This window comes from Ochotona curzoniae, unplaced genomic scaffold (assembly GCF_017591425.1).
Source record: "Ochotona curzoniae isolate NIBS_2020 unplaced genomic scaffold, NIBS_Ocur_1.0 contig_4792, whole genome shotgun sequence".
NCBI lineage: Eukaryota > Metazoa > Chordata > Mammalia > Lagomorpha > Ochotonidae > Ochotona > Ochotona curzoniae.
Genome location: NW_024466389.1, coordinates 856,013 through 879,443, shown reverse-complemented (window position 1 = coordinate 879,443; position 23,431 = coordinate 856,013). Strand labels below are relative to the sequence as shown.

The 23,431-nt window shown below is 63.2% G+C and overlaps 1 protein-coding gene across 1 annotated transcript; it reads right to left on the bottom strand.

Moving 5' to 3' along the window:
- Positions 1-2,397: 2,397 nt before the first annotated feature.
- On the bottom strand, positions 2,398-3,573 carry ACTRT2 (actin related protein T2). The gene has a single exon (XM_040987812.1). The coding sequence runs from the start codon at positions 3,571-3,573 to the stop codon at positions 2,440-2,442; it is 1,134 nt and encodes a 377-aa protein (XP_040843746.1). The 3' UTR covers positions 2,398-2,439.
- Positions 3,574-23,431: the final 19,858 nt, after the last annotated feature.

The window sequence follows — 23,431 nt, the reverse complement described above, 5'->3', positions numbered from 1 at the left end:
GCTGCCCACTGCCTGGCCTCTGCTGCCCTCTGCCTGGCCTCCGCTGCCCACTGCATGGTGTCTGCTGCCCACTGCATGGTGTCTGCTCTGCCCACTGCATGGCCTCTGCTGCATACTGCTTGGCCTCTGCTGCCCTCTGCCTGGCCTCTGCTGCCCTCTGCCTGGCCTCTGCTGCCCGCTGCCCAGCATCCTCCTCCTCTGCTTCCTGGGTGCTGAGCCCAGAGCCCCTAGAGTGGACCCAGAGCCCCACAGGTGAGTGCAGAGAGATAAATCCAGGGAGACTCCCTCCAAAGCCGGCTGGAAGTAAGGCATGGCTCTGGGGAGTCCAGGGTGCAGGACGTGGGGAGCCCACCCCTCAGCAGAAGCAGACTAGCCAGTGCTCAAGAGCTGGTGCTGCATACTGGCCAACCCCAAGTGGAGGGGCGCTGGCTGCCGATGGGAAAGCAGACCCTGGGCCCCAACCCCAGCTCCCTCACGGGGACCCGAGGACATTACTGTCCCCCCATCACCCCCTGCTGCACCTGGGAGGGGAGGGAGGCCAAATGGAGCTCCCTGCTCCTGCTTTTGCCTGACCCCACCCAGCGTTGCAGCCGCTTGGGGACTGGGTCCAAGGAGGGCTCTCTCCGTCTCTCAACGTCGCTCTTTCCATCTCTCTAAGACTGCTTGCAAAATAAATCAATCTTTAAAAAAAAAGTGACCCGAGTGACCTTGCTGGGAGGGCCTGGGTGGCAGAGGCCACCAGCTCTGTCGCTCTGTAGCCCTGGGGAGTCCCGGAGCCCCACCCTCCCCACATCCCCATAGCCAAAGAGGCCGGGACCTGAGGGCACACCCAGGCCATGGGACCCAGGACCTCAGGCCTACCTGTTGGCCAATGGGGTGCTAAGAAACCCCACCCCAGGTCCCCGGCAGCCCCACCCCAGGTCCCTGGCAGCTAGAGACAACAGCTGGAGAACACTTGCTCCCTCTGGACAAGGGTGTGGCCGCAGGTGGGCACCTTTGGGAGACCACGCTCCCCCTTCCCCTGCCTGTCCACAGCTAACAGGTCGACTCAGGGTGGGCCCTGCTGGGTCCTCCCCGCTGGGATCAGCATCCTCAGAGACAGAAGCAAGCACTGGGACAAACCCGAGAACCCAGTGGCCTCTGGGAGAGTGGCAGCGAGGTTCTAAGCCCCAACGCAGGACACAGTGCTGGGAGGAGGCTGCTGCTCAGACGAGGCACCCGGGGCGGCAGACCCCATGTCCCAGGATTGATTCCCTACGTGCCTTGGTGTAGACCACAGGTGGCAGCCACTCTGGGTCTGGCAAGTGGATTCCTGACACCCACCAGGTCCCCAGCTGGCCCACCTGTCGTCCTTGTTGGCCCTGCAGTCCTCCGCCTGCAGCTGGGGGGCAGACAGCAGGGGGCGCCCTCTGGCCCCCAGCCTCATCTCCAATTCCTCTCTGTGGAGCCTCTACCCAAGTGAACTAATTGGAAACCAGTTAAGATAAGCCAGACCCAATCAGAAAACAGTAAACTCACTGGGAGGAGGGGGTAAGGATGCCCACAGACAACCCCCAACCCAGCGGAGGGCTGGGAGCTGCAGGGCGAAGGCCCCCCAGCAAGAGCACAGCTCTGGGTGGGAAGGCGCCACGGCCCGGAGTCCACGCCCCGACTAAACACGGTCATCTCACCTAAAGGGAGGTGGCCAAGCCTCAGGTGGAGTGAGGCCGCTCATGTGCGAGGGTGTGTGTGTGGCACGTGTGCCTGGTGCCAGGGTGGGCACTAGAGCCTACACGGAGCCCTGGGGGCTCTGGGAAGAACTGCACGTGCAGTGACCCCAGGCAAGAACGGCAGCCACAGGCAGGCAGCCACCGGAGGAAGCGACCCAGCCACCCTGAGCACTTGGTCCCGCCCACAACATGGACACTCAGGGGGAGGACAGCGTCCAGCACTGTCCAGCACTGTTACCACGTCAAGCCAACAGGTGGGGGGAGGCAAGCACGGGATGACGGGGTGTAGGGTCACGGACCCGCAGGGCAGGACACACGTGTGCAGCAGGGTGTGGGGTGCTCTGGGGGCCTTCGCTGGGCTTTGGGTGCAGTTGGTGGGGATCCCTGCCGTCGGCCCTCCACGTTGCCCGCAGGGGTCGGGGTGTGGTCAGCAAAGCCGGTTGCAAGCGCAAATGCCAGGGCAGGAGACCCACAGGTGGGCGTAGAGGCAGTGACACCCCGTGCGGACAGGGACTCCCGCTCGCTGCCCTCAGCCTTCTGCAACCACCAGGCTCCAGCGGTCCTCACCTGCGCTCCCTGCTTGCTCCCTGCTTCCCTGTCGGGCCAGATCCACCTAAACCCCTGCCCTGCAGCACAGACTCCCTGCGGTGTCCAGGCAGGGAGGCAGGAAGGAGCAAGCCCCAGGCACTGTCACAGTTCTGTGTTTTATTGGGCGGCTGTGGCCGTGGCCTCAGAAGCACCTTCTCTGGATCACCGAGGTCCCGAACTCCTTGAAGTCGGCGGCCGTGACCCACATCTGCTTGAAGCTGCTGAGCGAGGTGACGATGGAGGCTCCGATCCACGTGGAGAACCAGCGGTCGGGCGGCACCGTGATCTTGATGGCCGTGCCCTTGGAGGCCAGCGGCTCCAGCTCCCGCAGCAGCCGGTCGTCCAGGCCCGGGAAGAGCGTGGAGCCCCCCGACAGCACAATCTCGCCGAACAGCGTCTTCTGGATGTCAACGTCACACTTGGCGATGCTGCTGGACACCATCTTGGACAAGCCCGGGCTCTGAATGCCCAGCTGCTCGGGCGCGAACAGCACCTCGGGCGCCTGGTGCAGCGGGTCGCCCACGTACACCACGTGGCCGTCGGGCAGCTTGTACTCCTGCAGCCGCCCCTCAGGCCTCCGGGACAGCTCCTTGTCCGGCTCCAGGGCCACGTAACACAGCTTCTCCTTGATGTCGTCCACCAGGGCCTTGTCCAGCAGGCAGGGGAAGACGCGCCCGCTGGCCAGCAGAAGCCGCGTCAGCAGCTCCGTGATGTCCCTGCCCGCCACGTAGAGTTTGGTGACAGCGTGTGGCAGTGAGTAGCCCTCGAAGATGGGCACGGTGCAGGTGACGCCGTCCCCGCTGTCCACCACCAGCCCCGTGACGCAGGCCGAGGCGTACAGGGCCAGCACGGCCTGGTCCGACAGGTAGAAGGCGGGCACCCCGAAGCTCTCGAACATGAGCTCGGCCACCTTCTCGCGGTTCTCCCGGGGGTTCAGCGAGGGCTCGGTCATGAGCACCGGCCGCTCGCTCGGCTTCACGCCCAGCTCCCACTCGAACAGGTGTTTCCACAGCCGCTCCATGTCGTCCCAGCCCGTGATCAGGCCGCGCTCGATGGGCTGTCGCAAGTGCAGCGTCTCATACTTGTACAGTGCCTCCTCCCCCACAAAGTACTTCTTTTGGCTGGCCCCCGCCGAGGCCGTCTGGAACTTGGGGTGCCCCACCACGGAGCTGACGACGTGCCGCGGCCCGATCTCCCCCGACAGGCCCGCCTTGCACAGCCCTGAGCCGTTGTCGAAGATCACCGCGGGGGCCTCGAGTGTGTGGGGGCTGAACATGCCTGCGGCATTCTACCCCGGGCACAGCCCAGAGGGAGCGAGGTGCAGCGCCGGGTCTAGTCCAGGCTCTGCTGGCGTCTGCGGACCGGGCCGTCTGGCTTCGGGGGAGTCCCTGGCAGGGGCTAGCAGGCCACATCCAGCACCCAGGAGCCCGCCATCCTCCACCACCAGCTGCTGTCTACCCGTGCCAGCCCCTGCCCAGGCCCTTTCAAGGGTGTGGCCGCCTAGGTCACAGAACTGGCCTTGGCGACCATTGTGTCGGGGGCAGAGGCTAGGGTGGAGGCGGGGCGGAGCGTGGACGCTGAGTGGGGGAGGGGGAGATGGGAAGCCGGGGAGGGGACATTGAGTGGAGCTAGCACCAGGACGGGGCTTCGGGGGAGAGCCACGCGGCTGGGCGTTCCAAGAGCCAGACTCTCTGGCCTAAGCCACAGCCTGTTCACACACACACACACACCCTGGCCCCACATGGAGGGGCCGCAGCTGCAGCAGCCATGTCCCGGCTCGCACCCCGAGCAGCCTCTTCCAGGGAGGACTTGGGCCACCTGCTGCGGGGTCCTGGGCTCCTGGGGGAGGGGCTTGGGCCACCTGCTGTGGGGTCCTGGGCTCCTGGGGGAGGGGCTTGGGCCACCTGCTGTGGGGTCCTGGGCTCCTGGGGAGGGGCTTGGGCCACCTGCTGCGGGGTCCTGGGCTCCTGGGAGAGGGGCTTGGGCCACCTGCTGTGGGGTCCTGGGCTCCTGGGGGAGGGGCTTGGGCCACCTGCTGTGGGGTCCTGGGCTCCTGGGGGAGGGGCTTGGGCCACCTGCTGTGGGGTCCTGGGCTCCTGGGGAGGGGCATGGGTCAGGTGCTTCCCCTGGCCCCAGGACTTCTGTTTGGAGCAGGAGGCTGGTGTCCACTCCCCAGGGGCCAGCAGCCTCATCTTCGGCCACTTCGGGGAGAAGAGAGCCTGCCCTTGCCTAGCGCCTCATCTCACCACCAGCCTCTTGGGGCTTCGCCCCTTGTATTCTGGGATCCCCAAAAGTCCAGGAGCCTCCCTGGAGCAGGAGCGAGGCTGTGGCCTGGACGCAGCCACAGAATGACCTGCACACATCCCCCTGCTGGACACCGTGGCCAGCTGCACTGACCAGCAAGCAGTGCGAGAGGCCTGCGCGTGTCCTCTGCATGTCCTAGGACACGGCCCCACACATGTCCTCCGTGTGTCCTAGGAGAGGGCCCCACACATGTCCACCACGTGTCCTAGGAGAGGGGCCCACACATGTCCACCACGTGTCCTAGGAGAGGGGCCCACGCGTGTCCTAGGAGAGGGGCCCACGCGTGTCCTGTGCGTGTCCTAGGAGAGGGGCCCACGCGTGGAGGGCTAGTGTAGCTACAATGAGCCCGCTGGTGTCTCCGTCACTTGGGGAAGGCACAGGGCAGCACAGTGCCCGCTGCTCAGCTGGGGGCGGATGGGTGTCCTGGCAGAGCCCCGTCTGCTTGCCAACACGGGGGCCGTGCCCCAGCTGACCAGAAGCCGCCATCCGGGCCTGCCCATCCTGTCCTGGCCAGCGCAGCCTCCTCGTATGTCGTAAATCGCTTGAACACGTTTATGGGCAGTGTGGCCACAGCTCCTCCCCTGCGCCGACGGGGCGTGACCTGTGACCCGCCTGGGGCCAGCGCTTCCGTTCCAGCGGAAGCCTGGGGGTCACCCGGCAGCCCCTGCCACCTCAGGTCCCACCTCCCAGGAGGAGCCCGAAGGCCATAGGGGACGCGCTCCGAGGTGAGTAGACAGCATGGCCGTGCGATGCCCCTTCTGCCCTGGGCTGCCCAGCCCCGGTCCAGAGCCCTTCTGCCCAGCTGTCCCTGGTGCCCGGGACCAATTAGTGGCCAACAGACGTGGCTCGTTAAGGCCGGCAGCATCTGGCAGCCAGACCTCGGTGCCGACGGGCAGGGGGACCCTCCCAGGCCATCGCTGCCTTTTGCTCCAGAGGGGCGGCACTGGGGTCAGGGCTGTGGGGGCCTGTAGGTGCCCAGGGGACTGCTCACTTGTTCTGTCAGCACCTCCAAGGCCCCAGGAGCACAGCCCTGAGTTCGAGCTGGTGCCGGCTTCCTCAGTGCGTCCCCACCTCAGAGGCTGAACTGAAGCTGAGCTCCCTGTGACCCCGTCCGCCTCTGCGCAGCTGACACCCTGGACGGGGAGCGGGGCGGCCATGCTCCCCGAAGCCGCCCAAAGCCAGAAGCTCTGGCCGCTGGGAGCTGGGCCGGGCGGGGCTGTTGTGGTACCTTTGGGGCTCCTCTGGGTGAGAGCCTGGGCGATTGGGGCTGGGGATGAGATGTCCAAGTCCCCCACCCCGTGTCCTTGCAGAATCTGGCCCTGGTCCTTCACCTACAGCGCTCGGCTCCGTACAGGTTCCCCACAACTGACCGTCTCCTAAGGCCTGGAGGCCTCGGGTCCCCAACACGTGGCCTGCATCACTCCCACCGTCTGGTCCCCACCTACAGGTGTCCCCAGGCCACTCCTCCGGGAACGTGGGGAGCACTGATGCTTCATAGGACAGGTGTATGGACAGGTGCACCTGCTGGTGGTGCCCAGCGGCCACCGGGAGTCAGAGGTTCAACACAGACACGTGTGTGTGTGTGTGTGTGTGTGTGTGTGTGTGTGTGTGTGTGTGCGCGCCGTGTCTCTCTGTGCTGTGTCTGAGTGCTGTGTGTGTCTCTGTGTGTGTCCCTCATATCTGCAGTGTAGTCTTGGTCGGGGGGCCCAGCCTAGACTCAGGGGTCACAGGTGCCATCATGGTGGTCACCCCCAGTAGCCACCAGAGCAGAGCCGTGTCCACGACCAGTGGTTGCAGCCACCAGGAGCCCTGCCCACCCCAGGCACAAGCAGATGTGGGCCATACCAGCCTGGCTGGGCTGTGCAGCCTCGGGTCCTGGGAGTTCGCCCTGGACACTGGATGCCAACACTCTCCCATCTCCTCAGCCTCTGAGAGCACCCACCCATGGGTCCCTGGCCAGTCCTCCTGGAGCGGCCTCAGAGCACAGCATCCCCTGCCCCCTGCTGGTGCTCAGGGGGAATGCCATGGGCTGGGTAGGGGTTGTGGGGAGCAGAGTTGGCAGGCACCAGGAGGGACGAATCCCTGACCCCAAGTCAGGAGGAGTTGGGGGCCTGGCGGGGAGCAGCCACCTTGCAAGATGAAGCAACTGCCTAGGCCCCCCGTCTGCCCCACCAAAAGCCAGCAACCGGCCTCAGACAGCGGCTGCAGAGCCAGGGTAGCCCCAGAGGAGTAGGCAGGCTTCCTGGCCCAGCCAGTGATGAAAGACCCAGGGCACAGGGTCTGGAAAGTTCCAGATTTAATTCCAACCACGTAAGCTGTGGCGTAGAGAGAGCTCTGTGAGGAGCAGAGCGGTGGCTGGAGGACGCAGACCCAGACAAGCCTGTATTCCGTGGTGCACATGGCGGGGAGGAGCGGCAAGCCCCCGGCCCGGGCAGGATCGTCCCTGCCTTGCAGATGCGTCAGATCTCCCCATGGACGGGCTCTGGCCAAGGACCAGCCATGCAGCCTTGCACATGGACAGGACTGCACAGGGGCGGGGTGGGTGAAGGAACGTGGCGTCCGTTGACAATGGTACCCTGGCAGGCGGGGCTTGGTTAACACAGGCTAGGCCGTACCCCGACTTCTCTGGGGCCGAAGTCTCCAGACAAGCATGGGAGGGGGCAGGAGGGAGCCCCAGGAGGCCGGGTGGGCGGCTCCCTTGGGGGCAGTTACTGTGCTTGAGACCAAGGTCAGTTGTGGCAGATCCACCCACCCCTACCCTGAGTGGCCGCCTTGCCAGGACCCCCTCTCCCAAGGCCTCTGTTGGGACCACAGGTGAAGCCACGCCTACCTGTGCACGCCCCTGGCCCCTGTGGCCCCCGTGGCCCCCGTGGCCCCAGGCCTGCTCCTGGAAGCAGCCCACAGATGCCAGACCTGGGCACCCGACTCCGTTCCTGCTGCTGCCGACCTGTGGGCAGTGCAGACCAGGGCAGCCTACACCTGTGTGTGGGCCCGGCTCCAGCTGTCATGGGGCCAAAGGAGCAAGCCAGCCTCAACAGGCTGCTGTCTGTCCGTGTTGACCCCATACACAAACATATGGAGCTCTTCCCAACTTTAGAACTCACGAGTGTGTGTGTGTGTGTGTGAGCTGTGGCATGTGTATGTGTGAGTGGGAGCTATGACGTGTGTGTGTGTGTGTTTGTGTGCGAGCATCCTAACTGTGAGGGCCGGGTCAGCTGACACGACCCAGCTGCGGCCCTGGAACCTTCCACGCTGCTGGGAGGAGGGTGTGGTGTGTTACCCGGCTGCTGGGAATGCTGAGCCCAGGTGCTCGTGCGGGACACAGCTGGGCTGTGGACAGATGAACTCAGGTGAATGGATGGATGGGTGATGGGTGGGTGATGAAGGAATGGGTGATGGGCGAATGGGAAGGGTTGGATCAAGCTGTTCTGGATTCGAGTGTCCCTCAAGTTGATGGACCCTGAGGCAGCTCTTGTGGGGCTCAGCGGCCACGGCAGGTGACACTCCAGGCCCCCAAAAGGCTGTGTGCATGCCGGCATGTGTGCTGGACAGCATGGCTGTGATGTGTCACAGGGCGTCCCCGGCCCCGTGCCAGCTGGCCTTGTTGTAGCTGGGCTGCCGGGGCCGCCTCTTGCTCCCCGAGAATGGAGAGGCTGGGGCGGAGGAGGCCGCGAGGCCGGCCTTCAGGTCTCTGCATTCCGGGGGGACTCAGCGCCACATGAAGAACAGACCGCACGAGTGATTATGGTCTCCAGTCATGCGGGCATCTCTGACCAAGGGGTGGCATCCCAGCAGGGAGCCAGCTCAGAGGGTGACCAGGGAGGCCACGTCCACAGGGACCAGTGGCTGCACAGCAGTGGGACAGACCAGCAGGGGAGAGTGCTGGTGGCCAGGGCATAACTCGGCACCCCGGGGCCCGAGCATGCGGACAGCGGGGCCGACACAGAGTTGGCATAGCCACCGTAAGAAAGCAGCCCTGGCACGGTCCTGGCTTAGGTCCCCCCGGGGCCAGCCCTCCGCGCTGGAATGCTCAGCATCTGTTTCGATTACGCCTCGCTTCTCAGCTTAAAGATACGCGCACTCACTGCTGTTCTGTGTGGCCGTGAATGGCCCATTGTGCGGCCCGGGCAGCCCACAGACACAGACCCCAAGAAGCAGCTCCGCGGCCCAGTTACACGTGGAGGTGGCTGGCGGTGGGGGCGGGGCCGGCCACCAGGGCACCGCGCCCAGCCGACAGTCAGGAGGCTAACACAGACCAGGTGTGCAGGGGATCCAGCACACAGGCCAGGGTGCAGCCCGTCCTCTGGGGTCTGAGCTGTGGGGCAAGGTGAGCGTGCCCTGCGGGCAGGGCCCAGACAGGACCCGCACCATGGCTGCCAGCCAGGCCCATGGACCCGGTGGCTCAGGCGCTGGCACACACACATACACACAGAGGCTTGGACAATTCCCAAATACACAAGCACCTACCCATACTTGTGTGCACTCACACTCCCCAACACACAAGCACGCATGATCCAGGAACACACAGACACACACCCACATTCAGGCTCATATGCATGCATGCACACCTACACTGCAGTGACACACCCACACTCGGACCCACACACATGTGCACACCCACACACACGTGCACACCCACACACACGTGCACACCCACACTCGGAACCACACACACGTGCACACCCACACTCAGGCACCCACACACACGTACACACCCACACACACGAGCACACCCACACTCGGAACCACACACACGTGCACACCCACACTCAGGCACCCACACACACGAGCACACCCACACTCGGACCCACACACACGTACACACCCACACTCGGAACCACACACACGTGCACACCCACACTCAGGCACCCACACACACGTACACACCCACACACACGTGCACACCCACACACATGTGCACACCCACACTCGGAACCACACACACGTGCACACCCACACTCAGGCACCCACACACACGTGCACACCCACACACACGTGCACACCCACACTCAGGCACCCACACACACGTACACACCCACACTCGGACCCACACACACGTGCACACCCACACACACGAGCACACCCACACTCGGACCCACACACACGAGCACACCCACACACACGTGCACACCCACACTCGGACCCACACACACGTGCAAACCCATACTCAGGCACCCACACACACGTGCACACCCACACTCAGGCCCCCCCACACATGTGCACACCCACATTCAGGCCCACATGCACACTTGCAGTTAGCTGCACAGTTTAGGTCTGCACCTCCACCCCATGCTGTCTCAGGATCTGCCTGTCTTTTTATCTTGGAGAACACCAGTGGTGACCAAGGCTGCATTGCTGGGTTCCACTGGACTCCACTGGCTCCATTGGACTTTGCTGGGCTGGGCTGGGCTGGGCTGGGCTCCACTAGGCTGTGCTTCGCTGGCCGGGGCTGGGCTGGATTGAGCTAGTCTCTGCTGGACTGGGATCCGCTGGGCTCCTCTGGGATGGGATGGGCTGGGCTCCGCTGGACAGGGCTGGACACCATTGGGCTTGGCTATGCTGTGCTGTGCTGTGCTGGGTTCAACTGGACTCCCTGGGCTCTGTTTGGCTGTGCTGGGCTCCGCTGGACTGGGCTTCTCTGAACTGAGCCCTGCCTGCTACTCTGGGCTGGGTGCCAGTGGGGTCTCTGGGCTGGGCTAGGCTTCACTGGGTCCCACTGGGCTCCACTGGACTGGGCTGGGCTTGGCTGGGCTCACTCTAGTCCATCTCTTGATCTTCAGGTCGGAGAATCTGCTTTGGGAAACCCTGAAAAGAGGACACATGAGTGCAGCCGGGGGGCCGTGAGGGTCCTTGGCTTCTGAGCAGCCAGTGTGGGGGCTGTCCACACAGGTGTACTTGGTAAGGTCCCTGGAGCCGTCCGGCTTGAATGCCACCTTTCTGCATGTCTGTCACAGCTCAACGGGATCAGAGCAAGCTCCCGGAGCCCGTGCAGAACAAACTGGGAGTTCCGTGAAAGTCCAGGCTTCCCTCTGCACTCCCAGCTTGGTCATATCACCCCTGGGAGCAGGAGGGGGCTGGGCTGGCACTGCCCCTGCCTCCGTTCGCCCAGCCAGTGTTCTGACTCCTCTCAGTCAAGGCTGGTCAGGGCTGAGCCAACATAGCCTGGGCTGGCAAATACCTAGCTGGCCTTGCCTCTCTGCCCAGACAGCAGCTGCCACCTGCAGCTGAACAGAGGACCCAAGTGGCACCACCACTGGCCCAAGACTGCACAGCAAGGCAAAGCCACATGGGTGTCCCCCTGCCGTGCCTCCAGGCCTGGCTCTGGTCCCGGGCTGCCTGGAGGATGTCCATGCTGTTCACTGCCCTTGTGGCTCTGCTGTTGTTGGAAGAGCCACCCAGCTGCCAGGACCCTGGGGCGAGTACTCCCTGTGGCTGCCCTTGGGGGTGGGTGCCCAGCATGGCCGCAAAGCAGCCCCGGCCAGTCCCATCAGCCTCAGACCAGTTGGCATTTTCTGAGATCCTGTCAGTCAAAAGGCCCCCAAATGCTGGTACCCACATCACCAAGGGGCAGAGCACACGTGACACTCGTGTCTCAAAATGAAAAGATGTGGAGAACATGATTCATGTGAGGATTAGTCACAAGGAAATGTCATCTTTGTAGGTCAAAATTAGATATCAAGATTCCATGTGGTATGACTTCAGATATGGATGGGTGGGTGGACAGACAAATGGATGATGGTGGATGGGTGGGTGGGTGGGTGGATGGATGAGTGGGTGGGTGGATGGATAGGTGGATGGATGAGTGGATGGATGGATGGCTGTGTAGGTATGCAGGTGGATGGATGGATGGGTAGGTGGATGGGTAGGTGGGTGGATGGATGGATGGATAGGTGGATGGATGAGTGGATGGATGGATGGCTGTGTAGGTACGCGGGTGGATGGATGGATGGGTAGGTGGGTGGATGGATGGATGGATGAGTGGGTGGGTGGATAAATGTGTGGATAGATGAATGGGTGGACAGATGGATGGATGGATGGATGGATGGGTAGATGAGTGGATGGATGGATGGATGGATGGATGGATGGATGGATAGATGAGTGGATGGATGGATGGATGGATGGATGGATGGATGGATGGATGGATGGATGGATGGATGGATGAATGGATGGATGGATGGGTAGGTGGATGGGTAGGTGGGTGGATGGATGGATGGATAGGTGGATGGATGAGTGGATGGATGGATGGATGGATGGATGGATGAATGGATGGATGGGTAGGTGGATGGGTAGGTGGGTGGATGGATGGATGGATGGGAGGGAGGATGGATGGGTAGGTGGGTGGATGGATGGATAGGTGGATGGATGAGTGGATGGATGGATGGATAGGTGGATGGATGAGTGGATGGATGGATGGCTGTGTAGGTATGTGGGTGGATGCATGGATGGGTAGGTGGGTGGATGGATGGGTAATGAACAGCTGGAAGATACGAAAGGTTAAATGGACAGATAAATGGAAGGAAGGAAGACGGCTGAGTTGATTAGAGAACTTGTGACCTGCTGCATGATTTAAAGATTCTAGCAGCAAGTGCAATGGTGCTCCGGCCCTTGTCTGTCCCTCCTGCGTTGCATGTAGTAGGCACATGGCTTGTCACTAACAGGATTCCAGCCGCAGCCCCTCCCTGCAGAGTCAAGAGAAGAGGAAGTCAGTGCCCAGGGTCCCGGCCTGGGCTGGCCCTGGGGCCGAAACAGAGGGGCCTCTTTCTTCTCTCCCCGCAGCAGCCGATGACGTCAGCCCGCAGGGTGTAACTCGAGCAGCGTGTTGGGAAGTGTCGGGCTGATTGATCACACGTGCTGGTGTCTGCTCCCTGGGGCCCAGCCAGCCCGAGGTGGCAGCTGGCGGAGCCTCTACCAGTGTGGGGGGCTAGGGACCGCGTCCTCACGAGGGTGACCTGGTGGGGGTGACGTTGCTGCTGAGGTGCAGGACCAGCTCCAGGGTCCACTCCCAGGATGTGTCAGCCCCTCGTCTCCCCTGCCCTAGCTGGCTTGCTGGACAGGCTGTAGCTGCTGTGTCGACAGCAGGAGTGGCTGGGGAGGCCCTGTCCCTCAGAGCGTCAGGGGTGCAGGCTGAGCGCTGCAGAAGCTGATGCCGATGCCCATGGCTGTGATGGGCACTGACAGGCTGTGGTCCTCCCTGGGATCTGGGACAGACTGGAGTCGGACCTCTTGGAGCTCCTGTGACTTCTGGGTGACCACCCCGTGTGCTGGCTGTTCTGATGTCAGGAGCCAGAGTGGCTGCCATCCCCATCTCGCTGGGCTAAGGACACCCCAGGGCTCCAAGGGTGCAGGAGATGCAGCCAAGCCGCTTCCCAGGGGCAGTGCTCACACCTGAGCTGGCCAGTCCTCCTGCCGGCCAGCAGCCTCGTGGCTGGGCCGCGTGGCCAGGCCAGGCCTCGGTCCCTGCAGGTCACCCCCAGGGGCATGCTCACTGTGCTGCATTAGCTAATGCAGTGCACCAAGGGACGCTAAAGGGAAATCAATTCAGGGCAACGTGGGCCCTCTATTACGGGCGCTAACAATCGCCTGTCCACGCCGAGCAGCAAGCAGAGAGCACTTATTCAAATTGCAATCTTGTGACGGCTACCTTCAGAAACTGTCCAAGGGGATCCACGAGGACCCACGGGGCCCCTGGCCAGGGCGGCGGGACAAGGTGAACACCGAGCCAGCAGGTCCGCGGAGAGCAGCCAGAAAGGCTGGGATGCTGGGGTCGGGGGAGAAGGCCAGGCCCCCTGGCCAAGGCAGGAGAAAGGACGTGTCCCCGCCCCACCATCGCATTAAATTTGTTAAACAAACACGTGGCAGGCTGCGTGCATATTAGGTCATTTCTCATAAATATTAATTGTGGAGTTTTCCAAAGGGCAAAATTAAGGAAACAAAGCAGCCCCTTCTTTCGCAGCCCCTGAAACGGCCTGGCAGGCTGGGGGGCGGGGGGCTGAGGTAAGGCAGCCCCCAGAATGCGGCCGGCTGAAGCTGGCAGGGCGGCGTTCTCTCCCCTCTCCCCGGAGTCCGCAGGGTGGGGCCCATGTCTCCCCCGGCCCGCACATCGCCCTCATTGGGCCTCGGGCATCACCCCCTAACCCCATGGCCATGCTCACCGCTGGTGTCTGCAGGACGCTGGCCCAGCTGGGCCTCCGTGTGCCTCCTGAGGGGCCTTTTGCCTGGGCCCCACAGCCACCACGCCAGACCATAGCCGCCCTCTGCACCTGACTATATCCTGTGGCCTCTCTTTCAGGTCCTCAGCCACCCAACTGCCTGGTGGGTCCCCCAGCACCTGCCTGGGCCCCAGGGAGATGGCTGAGCCAGGCTGCCTGACCCCAGGATCTGCAGGTGACGTGGGTCATGAGTGAACAGGTGGGGTGGTGAGCTGGCCCACAGGTGCATCTGGCCAGCAGATGGCCCCAGTGCTCCCCTCCCCCCACGGGCAGGGCCAGGTCACCAGGCTGGCTGGTCCTTCCCCGCAGTCAGCTGATGTATCTGGGGCACTGGCAGGTGGGAGAGAGCTGCCCAGTCTCTACCCACGAGAGTCCAGGCCTTGCTGCCCAGGTGTGAGCTGTAGGGGTGCCCAGGAACTCCCCAGCTGGGAATCTCACGGCTGAACTGCTCGAGAGTGGGTGTGAGCTGCAGGCGTGTGTGTGTGTGTGTGCACAGGTGACATGGTGAGCTGGCCCACAGGTGCATCTGTGTATGTCCTGGGCGGGGGGGGGGGGGCATGTGACGTGTGACGCTGAGGACTCGCTTCCCCATGGGCCTCACGCGGCTCCCAGGGTTCAGACGTATCTCCTGGGGTAATGCCAAGTGGCCATATCCGCTTTCTGGAAGTTTCCAGGGACTGCAAATTCATTGATCAGGATAGGAAACTGACCAGAGATTGCCTGTGAAGCAAGAGGCACGAGGGTCGGGGCCCTAGGAGGGGCACAGCCTCGTGTGGGCCCTGGGCGGGCAGCACACCACACAGCCCCTTCGGGGTCTGTCCTCTACACCCCAGCTTAGCCGAAGGGATGCAGCAGCAACTGAGCAAGGATGGGTCATGGCCCACCAGCAGGAACCCTGGACCAAGACCTTGCAACTGCGCTGAGCAAGGGAGTCGGCCTAGGGAGGGGTCCCAGCACCCCCTTTCTACAGAGGCAGCCCCGCCAGCAGGTGCTGTAACTGGCATCCCCCAAGATCAGACCAGGAGCCCGTCCCTGAAGTCCCACACTGGGGAAGCGCTGGGACCCTGCCCCCTCCAACCATGGCTGTGTTATTTCTGGAAACCATGAGGGCTCCATCCAATGACCTCAGACTTTAAAGCGTCCCAGGCACCCCCTCTCCAGCCCTGGGCCCAGCCATGCCCCCTCCCAGACTTAAAGGCTGGAGCTCCAGGCCCACACCATGGATCCGCACCCTGCACCTGCACCCTGTACCACATCCTGCATCCCACACCCGTACCCCATATCCTGCACCATGTAACTGCACCCCACCCCTCACCCTATGCCCTGAACCCCTATCCTGCACCCCACCCTGCACCCTGAACCCCTATCCTGCACCCCCACCCCGCACCCTGAACCCCTATCCTGCACCCCACCCCTCACCCTATACCCTGAATCCTGCACCCCACACCTTGGACCCCACATCTGTACTCTTCACCCTTCACCCTGCACCCCACCCCTCACCCTATGCCCTGAACCCCTATCCTGCACCCCACCCCTCACCCTATACCCTGAATCCTGCACCCCACACCTTGGACCCCACATCTGTACCCTGCACCCCTCACCCTGCACCCACACCTCTCACCCTGCACCCACACCTCTCACCCTGCACCCACACCTCTCACCCTGCACCCACACCCCTCACCCTGCACCCACACCCCTCACCCTGCACCCACACCCCTCACCCTGCACCCACACCTCTCACCCTGCACCCACACCCCTCACCCTGCACCCACACCCCTCACCCTGCACCCACACCCCTCACCCTGCACCCACACCTCTCACCCTGCACCCACACCCCTCACCCTGCACCCACACCCCTCACCCTGCACCCACACCTCTCACCCTGCACCCACACCCCTCACCCTGCACCCACACCCCTCACCCTGCACCCACACCTTGGACCCCACATCTGTACCCTGCACCCCTCACCCTGCACCCACACCCCTCACCCTGCACCCACACCCCTCACCCTGCACCCACACCCCTCACCCTGCACCCACACCCCTCACCCTGCACCCACACCCCTCACCCTGCACCCACACCTCTCACCCTGCACCCACACCTCTCACCCTGCACCCACACCCCTCACCCTGCACCCACACCCCTCACCCTGCACCCACACCCCTCACCCTGCACCCACACCCCTCATCCTGCACCCCAGCCCTCACCTTCCACCTCCTGTGCTCCATCCCCATCCCATCCCTACACTCCACACCCACACCTCACCTCCTGCACCTACACTGCGCCCTGTACTCCAAGCTGTGCCCTGAGCCTGCATGATGCCATGGCACCCGGAAAGGTTCTGGAGGCCACATGGAGGTCCTGTGGTGGGCCACTGCCCCAGCTGTCAGTCGGTGCTGTTCGCGAGGGCAGGTGCAAGAACTGTCCAGAGCAGAGTGGGGCCTGGGGAGGGAGTGGGCTGGGGTCGGCGGCATGGGGCAGCGCAGGGGTCTTTGTAACCTCTGCCAGGGGAAAGTGTACGCAGGATTTTATTAGCCTAAAGCTGCTCCATGCCCCAACTTCCAAGCACCCGGGTGTTTATGGGGACATTTAACCTGGTTATTTTAGCTCCCTCACACTTCACTCACCAACATGCTATTTGGCCAACATGATGCCATGGGGCCTTCCCAGTCTGGGTTCAGAAGAGCCAGCACAGGGGCAGGAAGCACGACCTGCGGACACTCCAGGCCCCTGACCTCCACTCCAGGTGTGGCCGGGATGTTCCCACAGGAGTCCATCTTCCCAACCCAGAGGCTCAAGGACATGAGCCTTGTCCTGCATCCCACAGGGGCAGCTCAAGTCTGGCCTGACTCGGCTGGTGGGGGAGGCAGCCCAAGATACGAGAAGACACAGCAGGTCGGGCAGCACTTTGCAGACTCCAAGGCCTCCCCTTGGAAACAGGAGGGGAGCGAAGCAGGTCACCATCGGCGTGCTGGCCTCCTGGAGGCAGCTTGGCCTCTATGTGTGCTGATGAAGGAGCGGGGGGGGCGGGGCAGGAGGGGTCCAGCAGTGCAGATGTGGGCAGAAGACACCCAGGAGTGACCAAGGAAGTAACCCGGCCCTGACAGGCCCTCGGCATAGCTGAAAACTGCTGGCAATGAAGCGTCAAACATCTGTGGGCACAGCTGGAGCCACTGTGCAGGAGTCAGACTAGGGGTGCTGCAGCAGAGACCAGCCCTCAGGCTTGAGCACGGACAGTGCTGTGTGTGCAGGAGTCAGACTTGGGGTGCTGCAGCAGAGACCAGCGCTCAGGCTTGAGCACGGACAGTGCTGTGTGTGTGTGTGTGCAGGAGTCAGACTTGGGGTGCTGCAGCAGAGACCAGCCCTCAGGCTTGAGCACGGACAGTGCTGTGTGTGTGTGTGTGCAGGAGTCAGACTTGGGGTGCTGCAGCAGAGACCAGCGCTCAGGCTTGAGCACGGACAGTGCTGTGTGTGCGTGTGTGTGCAGGTGTGAGCATGGACTGTGCTGTGTGTGTGTGTACAGGTGTGAGCATGGACAGTGCTGTGTGTGTGTGTGCAGGTGTGAGCATCGACAGTGCTGTGTGTGTGTGTGTGTGTGCAGGTGTGAGCATGGACTGTGCTGTGTGTGTGCAGGAGTCAGACTTGGGGTGCTGCAGCAGAGACCAGCGCTCAGGCTTGAGCACGGACAGTGCTGTGTGTGCTGGCAGGTGGAGCATGGACTGTGCCGTGGTGCGTGCAGGCTGAGCAGGACAGTGCTGTGTGTGCGTGTGCAGGTGTGTGCACGGACAGTGCTGTGTGTGGTGTGCAGGTGTGAGCAGGACTTGGGTGTGCTGCAGCAGAGACCAGCGCTCAGGCTTGAGCACGGACAGTGCTGTGTGTGCAGGAGTCAGACTTGGGGTGCTGCAGCAGAGACCAGCCCTCAGGCTTGAGCACGGACAGTGCTGTGTGTGCAGGAGTCAGACTTGGGGTGCTGCAGCAGAGACCAGCGCTCAGGCTTGAGCACGGACAGTGCTGTGTGTGCAGGTGTGAGCACGGACTGTGCTGTGTGTGTGTGTGTGTGTGTGCAGGTGTGAGCATGGACAGTGCTGTGTGTGTGCAGGAGTCAGACTTGGGGTGCTGCAGCAGAGACCAGCGCTCAGGCTTGAGCACGGACAGTGCTGTGTGTGCAGGTGTGAGCACGGACTGTGCTGTGTGTGTGTGTGTGTGTGTGTGTGCAGGTGTGAGCATGGACAGTGTGGTGTGTGTGTGTGTGCAGGTGTGAGCATCGACAGTGCTGTGTGTGTGTGTGCAGGTGTGAGCACGGACTGTGCTGTGTGTGTGTGTGTGCAGGTGTGAGCATCGACAGTGCTGTGTGTGTGTGTGCAGGTGTGAGCATGGACTGTGCTCCCTGTGTGTGTGTGCAGGTGTGAGCATGGACAGTGCTGTGTCTGTGTGTGTGCAGGTGTGAGCATGGACAGTGCTGTGTGTGTGCAGGTGTGAGCATGGACTGTGCTCCCTGTGTGTGTGTGCAGGTGTGAGCATGGACTGTGCTCCCTGTGTGTGTGTGCAGGTGTGAGCATGGACTGTGCTGTGTGTGTGTGCAGGTGTGAGCATGGACAGTGCTGTGTGTGTGCAGGTGTGAGCATGGACAGTGCTGTGTGTGTGTGCAGGTGTGAGCATGGACTGTGCTGTGTCTGTGTGTGTGCAGGTGTGAGCATGGACAAAGTGCTGTGTGTGTGCAGGTGTGAGCATGGACAAAGTTCTTTGTGCGCACACAGCTCTGTTGTAGTGCCCACTCTGCTGGATCCCAGCCTGTGTCCTGGTGTCTGGTCCCAGCCGGTAGGAAGTGCTTCCATGGTTAGGTATCATCAGGCCCCATGGGGTCACCAGGCCCCACATGGACACCAGGCCCCACGTGGACACCAGGCCCCACGGGGTCACTCCAACCCTAGGTGGAAACAAGATCCCAGGTGGTCACCAGGCCCTAGGTGGTCACTCAGGCCCTAGGTGGTCACCAGGCCCCACGGGGTCACTCAATTCCTAGGTGGTCACCAAATCCCAGGTGGAAACAAGATCCCAGGTTGTCACCAGGCCCCAGGTGGTCACTCAGGCCCCAGTGGTCACCCAGGTGTCAGGAGGTCACTCAGGCCCCAGTGGTCACCCAGGTGTCAGGAGGTCACTCAGGCCCCAGGTTGTCACCGGGCCCCAGGTGGACCTGCCAAGATGGCCTAGTCTGGGCCATCGCACAGCTAGCCCACGTGCAGCCAGCGGTGGACGCGGAGGCCTGGCCCAGTGTGCAGCTGCCAGGCCCTGGGGGCAGCAGGCCGGAGGTGCCCAGGGAACCAGCGATCAATGGCCTTTTTATTCTGTTCGATTCCACTTCTGCCGAGGGCGCGTCCCCTCGCTCCCCAATACAATCACCCTTATCTGCAAGCGATCTAAAGGCTGAGGTTACTGAAGATTTAAAGAGTGTGAACACAGTTGGAATGTTTTAAACTAACAGTACAAGTTGCATTTTAAGAAAATAATTAACTCCCAGGGGAGGTGTGGGTTGGGGCAATGACAGACCTTCGAGGCTGCCTGCCGGAGACAGTTTCCAAATAATGAACTAGCTCTCTCCCGCACATGTCAGACGAGAACCTGCGAGAATGCAAGCGAAGGGACTTGTTTTTTAAGAGGGCCCGTTTGTGTCTTAAAGACACACTCCAAGCCCTACGCGGAGGGCCACGGCTTCTTCAAAGTGCCCTGGACGGCGGCTGCCACTCGCAGCTGCCCGGGCCCCAGGCCCCCGCCCCGCTCTCTGGTCCCTCGCCAGGGTCCGTGGCCGAGGGCCCGTGCTCCCAGAGCCTATGGCGTCCTGGGTGCGCCAGCCTGACGCCAGGTGCAGGTGACCCAGGGAAGACCCTGGCATCTGTGTGTCTTAGGCCTTCATGCCCAGACCACCCCACGTGCTTTTCCTCAGGCGTGCACCCCCCTCCCATGCCCCAGGGAGGGCCAGCAGGCCCAGTGCCAGCCAGGAACCTGGAACTTGAGCCTCCCTCTGCCCTCAGCCTGTCCCTGTAGCGGCAGTGGACAGACCTGGAGCCCGGGGCTCTTGGACGGCAGGCCAGGGAGGGGCAGGGACCTCGGGGAGTACATCCTGGCACTTGGCCCCAGGCCCTCACAGCCCATCCAGCCATCCCCAGCAGCCAGCGGCTCTCTGTGCCCACCTGGCCTGTGTCCACCCAGAAAGCCCTGGGCCCTGCCTGCAGCCTCCCTCTTGCCCAGGGACCCTCAGCCTATGCCTGGGCTGCTGCCAGGGCTCACAGGGCAAGAACGGACCCCGATCCTTCCCGTGCCCCAGGTCTCCTGGGAGATGGCTGAGAGCCCACCCCAGCCGCAGCTCCCGGCCTGGCCCTGGAGCCAGCCACGCGTCTGCCCATGCCCACTCCCAGGTTTGGCCTCTTCACACAGCCCTGCCTCTTGGGGGCCATTCTTTCTGGTAATTTACTCGCGAAGCTCTCGGCCATTAACACCCAGCCGGGCGTTGGCGGTGGCCATGGACCGTGAACCTGGCCCCACCTAGGCCTCCACCAGTCCGGCTCTGTGTGCCCGACTAAGCTGGCCCCTACCTGCCCCCCAGGGCTCCCTGTGTCCGAGGGGAGGGGCTGCCTGAGCCCTTTGTCATGCCCAAGGGTCCCCCAGGTGGGCATGAGCTTTGGAGAAACTGAGGGAGCACAGAGGGGGCACCCCACCATGGGTCTCACCCTGGGGACACATGGAAGGGTCATGCACCCCACCCTAGGCCTGGGTGTCATTCTCTCTCTCTTAGCCCCTGAAGCCCTCAGGGCCCGGCCACACCCGGGATGGAGCCTGGAGGACTGGGGCGCCCTGCCTGGGGTCTCCACCTCACTGTTGCGGGAAGTAGGGACTTCCGGAGGACAGCAGCCCTCGGCCCTGAGCAGGGAGATGGTCCGCAGGCTCCCCAGGCTTGGGGACCAGATTCATGCCCTTCTGCACTGTGTCTGCGGTGACCCTGCCGCTCGGTCCCCAGACCTTCCAAGGCTGCTGGCAGGGAGGGGGCTCTGGGCTCAAGTGAGACCAGCTCAGCCCTGTCTGGGGCAGGAGAGGTCGGCGGGGGGCAGGGAGTGGAGGGGAGGCATGTCGACCCCTGAAGGTGGCACGGCTCGGGCTCTGCCAGCCTTGGCTTCGGGGCAGCTGTGCCATCTCTCAGCCAAGGGGGCCGCAGCCCTGTCCCATCAGAGGAGAGTCCACTGTTGCCTAGCCAGGAGCTCAGCTGCTGCCCCTTGAAGCTCCAGAGAGCCAGGCCCCTGTGTCCTCTGGGGGTCCTGGCCTGCATGTCCCCACCCCCAGGCTGCCTTTGCTGACTCAGTGCTGGCCCACGGCTGCACGTGGCAGGGGTTGCTGGGCACCTCCACGGAGCCCTCCTGCGTCGGGACCCCCAGACTCCCGCTGCCAGGCACTCCTGGGGCCCAGAGCTCAGCTTTGCTGCTGGTGGAGTGGCCACCAGGCCTCCGCAGAGGGTGGGCGGCGGGGGCGGCTCTGGTCTGCCGGGAGGGCGCACTCCAGGACCTGCCCCCGACGTGCGGAGGGGTTTATAAGGAGCCGCGGGGCACAGCCGAGCAAGCGCCGCTATCATTAAGGGTTTAACGAGGGCTTTGCCCGATATTGGGGAACGGCCCTGTCTCTCATTACACACTTTAACAAGCGCGGTTCTCGTCCCCGCGGCCGCAGCCCGGGCCGCCCGCCCCCGCGCCGTGTGCGACTTTCATTAGTCCCGTTTTATGAAGCCACCGAGCACAGATGCCCGCCCAACCCACAGCCACCCGCAGGGACCTGGGGCTGCGCTGGGTGGCCCTGGCCCCTGCACAGAGAGAGGCTATTGTGTCCCAGCCCTCCCTGGTGCCCATGGCTGGGGTAGACCTGGGCTGGGAACACTGAGCCATGAGCCCCACCTGGGGGCCCAGGGGTGGGGCAGGAGGACCCTGCTAAGTGCCCTTAGCGGATGACAACCCCCAACTTCAGAGCAGTCGCCCCCACCCCAAGGCCCTGCAACACCCAATGCCCAAGAGTCTCCCGTGGCCAAGACCCCGGCCTGGGGGGACGTGGGGTGGGCAGGGCAGGGAGGACTCCGCGCTTCCGAGGGCAGTCGGAGCCGGCTCTTGCCAAGATTCCTTCAGGCGCCAGGAGGGCTGGATGGAGATGGAACATCACCCCATGTCACTGTCCCTCCAGCTCACGGTCCTGACCACGACCCGACACGTCCTCAAAGACTCCCCAGGGCCACAGATGTGTGACCTGTGACCCCTGTGGGTGCTCTGGGCCCGCCCACGCCCCTGGACACTACCTGACATCTCCCACTCCGGCCGTCCCCATCGGCTGGGAGACACAGAACGTGGCGCTGTCCATCATGGGGTGGCACATGCGAGAGAAGAAGCCTGGACTTGCCCCTGTGGAGCCCATGCCAACACAGGGAGTGCCCACGCCAATAGAGGGAGTGCCCACACCAACAGAGGGAGTGCCCACGCCAACACAGGGAGTGCCCACACCAACAGAGGGAGTGCCCGCACCAACAGAGGGAGTGCCCATGGCAACAGAGGAGTGCCCGCACCAACAGAGGGCTCCCAGGTGCTGGACACCAGAGGATGGGAGCCTGCGGGACCCCAGGAGGGGCCTACATCATATTCTCTGGCCTGCGCCAACAGAGGAGTGCCCCACGGCTCCCAGGTGCTGGACACCAGAGGATGGGAGCCTAGGGCACCCCGGGAGGGGCCCACACCCGCATGGCAGGAACATATCCTCTGGCCCAGCGGCCACAATGGTCTGCATTCAGTTTGGCACAGTGTGTCTGGGGAACAGGAAGTGGCCGCGGGTCCCCCTGCGAACGCCATCTGAACCCGGCAGGCAGCAGGCATGTTCCAAATCAGGAAGCAAGCAGTAAATACACGTTTGTGCCCCCAGGACGCGCCCCCACTGCCCCGGGCCACAGAGGGGGCAGGGAGCGGAAATTTGCTGAGTCCTGTAAGAGCCCAGGCCGGGCCAAGCGGCCGATCAGGCCAGCCTTGTGACCACCTAATGGACGGTATCGATTTTAATAAGCGTTAAGTGCACCAGGCTCCGAGATAAGAGCCACTCGCTGTCTTGCCATGCTGGGAGCCATGGGCTCGGCAGGACAGACCCCTCCCCAGCTTTCTGAGGGCAGTGGGGGAGGACAGAGCTGGTCACTCCACGTGAGGACAGTGACAACCCCTGTGGCGAGGCAGGCATACGCTGGTCCTGTTGGAATCTTCCCGCCCAGGCCACGCCTCTCAACAGTCACCCCCTGTAATGTGAGAGCAGTGTGGTCTCCCTCCGCTGCATGAGCGAGTGGACCGCGGCTGCCCCTGGGCTGTGGCTCCCAGACATGGCCCTCCAGCTGCCCTGGGCATAGCCTGGCAGCCTGCCCTCTTGTTCACAGCCTGGGCTCCAAGGGCAAGGTTAAGCTGGTGTCTGTCCCTGGAGGGCCTGGCTGGGGGGCAGCAGGAGGCCCACCCTGCTGGCCCCGGCTCCCCACAGGAGGGCCCTGGCTCTATGTTGACCTGGCCGTGCCCCCTCGGACTCCCACCCACCAGGCCTGCTGTGCACTGGGTCCTGGGAAGCTGA

Excerpts from the sequence above, each read along its gene's own strand:
- ACTRT2 (XM_040987812.1), bottom strand. The coding sequence starts at position 3,573 with ATGTTCAGCCCCCACACACTCGAGGCCCCCGCGGTGATCTTCGACAAC.